The sequence below is a fragment of the Galeopterus variegatus genome, unplaced genomic scaffold (genome assembly GCF_000696425.1).
Source record: "Galeopterus variegatus unplaced genomic scaffold, G_variegatus-3.0.2 Scaffold93, whole genome shotgun sequence".
NCBI lineage: Eukaryota > Metazoa > Chordata > Mammalia > Dermoptera > Cynocephalidae > Galeopterus > Galeopterus variegatus.
Genome location: NW_007726204.1, coordinates 1,021,352 through 1,026,788, shown reverse-complemented (window position 1 = coordinate 1,026,788; position 5,437 = coordinate 1,021,352). Strand labels below are relative to the sequence as shown.

General features: G+C 48.4%; 1 protein-coding gene across 1 annotated transcript in view; it reads right to left on the bottom strand.

The window, feature by feature from the left end:
* LOC103598611 (spectrin beta chain, non-erythrocytic 4-like) overlaps window positions 1-5,437 on the bottom strand; it is a 94,314-nt gene that overhangs the window by 69,558 nt on the left and 19,319 nt on the right. Inside the window, 1 exon segment of the mRNA XM_008582647.1 lies at window positions 3,708-3,869. Coding sequence (XP_008580869.1) covers window positions 3,708-3,869 — 162 coding nt within the window.

Here is a 5,437-nt window from a genome sequence, read left to right as displayed (position 1 = left end):
CCCCCGGCCCGGTGGGGGGGGGACACTGGGGGTTGGGATCCTTTGCCGGACACGGAAAAAAAAAAAAAAAAAAAAAAAAAAAAAAAAAAAAAAAATGAGCCTGGCCCCTTAACCATCTGTACTGACAGCTGGGCTGTGTACAAAGGTTTAACCCTTTGGATTTCTACTTGGAAATATGGTGGATGGTAGGCCACCGACCCCTGTGGGGACAAGCCATGTGGCAAGAGTTATGGGAATTGGGGCATGAGAAAGAAGTAACCCTTTTTCACGTCACAGGACCTTTCCCCCCAGCCAGTCCAGGAAATGATGAAGCTGATGCCTTGGCTAAGGTAAGATGGCTGGAGAGAGCCCCAGCTACTAACGTAGCCCAATGGTTACATCAATGAAAGCAGCATGCTGGCAGCAAAACCATGTGGATGGTGGTTCAAAGATGGGCCTTGCCTATAAAATGGGAAGATGTAGTGAATGCCTGTCATGCTTGTCCAGTATGTGCTCAAGAAAGTCCACATCCCCGGTGGATACCCCATATAGACAGGCAAGTAACTCGAGGAAGGGTGCCCCTGACTCGATGGCAAATGGACTTTGTCGGACCACTGCCAAGGTCAGAGAATTTCAGATACATCTTCACTGCTGTTGATACAGCTACTGGTCTTCTGTTTGTATGGCCTTGTAAGGCCCCAGACCAGGTTAACACTGTGAAGGCACTGAATAGCCTTACAACCATGTATGGCTGGCCTGTAGTCATAGAGAGTGACAATGGAAACCACTTTACTGGACATGAGGTTCAGAGGTGGGCTTCCCAGTTGTCTATCCAGTGGAAGTTACATGTGCCATATCATCCCCAGGCACCAGGGATGATTGAGCAATACAATCGTCTTTTTAAAAAGGGGCTAAGGCTATCTGCCCAACCCCCATCCCTGAAGGGGCAGACACGGTGGTTATGGCCGACAGTCAGGATTCTAAATGACAGACCCCACAAGGGTGGGCCCTCTCCAGTGGAAGCTCTGTTGCATAGGGCTGCAGCACCTACACAACTGCAAGTCACTACTAGACGAGCTTTTGAAGCCAGGATATGGCAAGAATGGAAATATTCTCTTACCAGCCCCAACCTGTTTACAACAGGGACAGACAGTACAGTGGGAATGGCCTTGGAAAATAGAAGCCCCCCATATATGCTGGGTAGGCCTAACAGGGCCTTGGGGGAAAGGATTAGAAGAAGACATGCAAATTTCACCTTGGGTGACAAGTACTTGGCCTCCTTAAGTAAAGGTAACATGGCCTGGAACAGATAAGTGCTCTATTCCAAAGGGCACATTTGTATTATCATTATGGCCAGTGGAAGCTCTGTTGCATAGGGCTGCAGCACCTGTACAGCTGCAAGTCACTACTAGAGACGAGCTTCTGAAGCCAGGATATGGCAAGCATGGAAATATTCTCTTACCAGCCCCAACCTGTTTACAACAGGGACAGACAGTACAACAGGAATGGCCTTGGAGAATAGAAGCCCCCCACATATGCTGGATAGGCCTAATAGGGCCTTGGGGTAAAGGATTAGAAGAAGACTTGCAAATTTCACCTTGGGTGACAAGTACTTGGCCTCCTTGAGTAAAGGTAACATGGCCTGGAACAGATAAGTGCTCTATTCCAAAGGGCACATTTGTGTTATCATTATGGCCCATTATGAGTTCCCCTCTACTGTTACATGCAGAACCTACAGATCCAACAGTATTAGCAGATGATGTCTGGTATCATAAACCAGGTAAGATACCTATTCCCACAACCATCCTTTCCCAGGATGGCAAACTGGCATGTATCTTACAGAGGGGCGGGAACTCCCCCTATTGGTACCAATAACCCTTCTGTCTTTTCACCCATAGTGTTCTGGCTGCGGGCACCAGAGTCAACTGGGTACAGACATACGTTCATGTGACCAATGTGTTGGCTTATTGAATATACACTGAACTTCATATCAATGATGACTACTAACCAGACATGTGCGGCTAATAATTGAAAGAACAAAACTACAGGACAAACCTTAAGGACAAGCCTTAAGGCATACTGGACAGACGATAGGTTGTATGAATATCAAGATCACTTATCCTTGCTAAGGGAACATCGGGAAGATTCTGAAAGCATAGATTGTACGGCGAGGGACCCTGAAGGGGTGGATTGTTGGGAAAAATAGGAAAATGGTCAGGGCCCCTCAGATGTTCAGAATCTTGCCCAGCATTTGCTGTACATATGCTCAGGTGTTCCTTGTCACTACTTAATGTAAGTTGTGTATGGGCACCCAGGTTTCCAGGTTTGTGGACTTAAGTATAAAAGACTAACAGCTCTGATCCACAGTGCTTCTCAGAACTCTCAGAGAAGCCACTAGGACAGGTGTTGCTAGATCTGAATAAAACCCATTCATTTTTCTATACCCACGGCTCCCAGAACCTTTTTTTTTTTTTTCTATTACTTAGCTCACAGACCTGTGTGTGGAGGGTTTGTAGCCCAACCTGTGCAACAGATTCGAGGGGTCTGTAAGCCCTAGTGATGGAGTTTGGATGTGTTGTCCCCTCCAAAACTCATGTGGAAATTTGATCTCCAATGTGGCAGTGTTGGAAACTGATTGAGTCATGGGGGCAGATCCCTGATGAATGGATTAATGCTCTCCCTGGGGAGGGGGGATTAATGAGTGAGTTCTCGCTCTATCAGTTCCCATGAGAGCTCGTTGCTTAAAAAGACCCTGACACCTTCTCTCTCTCTCTCTTGCTTCCTCTCTTGCTTCTTCTCGTCATGTGATCTGCTTGTACCCCCCGGCTGCTGCCACTTTCCACCATAAGCAGAAGCAGCCTGAGGCCTGTGCCAGACGCAGCTGTCCCAGAATCGTAAGCCAAATAAACCGCTCTTCTTTATAAATCACCCAGTCTCAGGTAATTCTGTCATAGCAACACAAAACAGACTAAAACACCTAGCTTTACACAGGTTCATTGAATATTAAATGACTTAGTAAAAAGCACTTAGGACAATGCCTGGTACATAGAAAACAGTAAATGTGACCAATTGTTAGCATTTTCCCAGCTACAGTTCATGAGTTTCTGTTTGTGGGAGTGGGTCTGGGTCTCCCCATGTGTGTACAAGTGTGTATATGTGTGAGAGGCAAGAGCTGGGAGTGAACATGTGTCCACAGCAGAAAAAACTGGGTTCTGGCTTCTGCCACACCAGAGCAAGGCCCTCACAGCCTCTGGGCCTCAGTTTCCCCAGGCTGTCAGGGGTACAATCATGTGAGTATAATTTGTGTGGGTTCCTGCCCCTCAGCCAGTTTGGCACCAGGCCCTGAGTTATGAATAGGGGAGAGTGCAGGCAGCCAGGAGGGGGGATCCTAGTGGTCACTTCGAGGAAGGACTCTCTGAGAGCAGGAGGTGTTGTGTACACACCAGAGTGGACAGGCCTCAGGGGAGTGAGTGCCCCAGGTGGGCACTCACTGAGCAGCAGGTGCAGGCTGTGTGTGTACCTGGGTATCTGCATGTGCTGCACCCCCCCACAGGGCACCCGTGTCTGTGTGTGCAGAGTACGTGGTCTGGACAGGGGTCTGGGTAGGTGTGTGTACTTGTGTGTAAATGTGAAGGGCATGTTTATAAAGGGAAACAACTTTGTGTGTGTGTGCAGGGGTGAAGGCATGGGTCCTTGTGTCTGTGTGTGTCATCTATCTATCTATATACCTGTGTACAGGTGTGTATCTATCTGTAGGGATGTGGGGGAGGGGGCAGGGGAGGGCTGGGCAGCCCCAGGCCAGGTGGTACCTGTGTCGGTGAATGAGGGCATTGAAGGCCAAGCCGTCCCGCCAGCTGGTGGTGAAATTCTGGATGTTTACCTCAGGGTAACTGACAGCGTTGACAGGAGAGACAGAGGCAGAGATGGAGAGTCAGGAAGGAACAGGGAGGGTGTAGTGGATTGAATTATGTTCCCCCAAAACTCATTGAAGCTTGAATTGTATCCCACACGTTTTATGTATTAGAAACTCAGCCCCCACTGTGACTGTTAAGAGTGTGGGAAATCCTATTATGGTGATTGAAAGGTGGAGCCTTGAAGAGGTGATTGGGTTGTAGGACCGTGCAGTAGTGAATGGATTAAAAATGGTGGTCAGAGGCGTGGTTCCGAGGGCTTTAAAAGAAGAGGAGAGTCTGTCTCTCTCTGTTCTCTCTGCTTCCACCATCTTGCAATGTACCACCACGTGGACTTTGGACTTCCCAGCCTCAGAAACTGTAAGCAATAAAGGTCGTTTTTCTTTATAAATCACCCAGTCTCAGGTACTCTGTTATAGCAACAAAAACGGACTAATACAGAAAATTGGTACCAGAGAAGTGGGGTGTTGCTTAGAACAAGTACTTGAAAATGTGGAAGCGGTTTTGGAACTGGGTGTTCGGCAAATGTTGGAGGAGTTTGGAGGACTCAGAAGAAGACAAAAAGACGAGGGAAAGTTTGGAATGTCTTAGAGACTGGTTATTGTGGTGACGACCAGAATGCTGATAGAAATATGAACTGTAAAGACCCTTCTAAGGAGGCCTCAGATAGAAATAAGGAGTTTATTGGAAAATGGGGCAAAGATCACCCTTGTTGTGAACCGGCAAGGAATTTGGCTGCATTCGGTCCATACCCTAGAACTTTGTGGAAGTTGGAACTTGAGAGTTGTGAACCAGAGTACTTGGTGGAAGAAATTTCTAAGTGGCAAAGCATTAAGGAAGCTGCATGGCTACTTGCAACAGCCTGAACTGATTTATGGCAGCAAAGGCATAACATAAAGCCAGAATTTAAAAGGGAAGCAGAGTAAAGACTTGGAAAACCTGCAGCCTGGTCATTTGGTAGAGAAGCAGAGAGCATTTTCAGAAGAAAAATTCAGTGGTACTAAGAAGATTTACATGAAAGAATGGGATTATCAGGAGAAGGGGGAGAAGGCCCCGAAGGCACTGCAGAAGCCTCTGGGACCAACCCTTCCATTACAGGCCCAGAGGCCTAAGGAGACAGAATGGTCTGGGGCAACAGGCCTGAGGCACCCTCCACGGGATCGCTGTCCAGGGCCACCTTGGGAAGCTGCTCCCAGCACCAGCACCCCAGCTGCTTTTGCTGCTCCCGCTGTAGGTAAATTGGCCCAGGTGTGGCTGGATGTGCGGCTTTGGAAAATACAAGCCGGAAGACTTGGTGGCATCCACGTGGTGTCAGGTCTGCAGACTTGCAGAATGCTAGAGCTGTGGAGGCTTGGGAGCCTCCACCCCGATTTCAGGATGTATGGATAAATCTGGGGGTCCAGGAAGAGATCTGTTGCAGGGGCAGAGTCACCGCAGAGAACCTTCACTAGAGCAATGCCGAGTGGAAACGTAGGGTCAGAATTGCAGCAGAGAGGGCCGGCCTGTGGCTCACTTGGGAGAGTGTGGTGCTGATAACACCAAGGCCA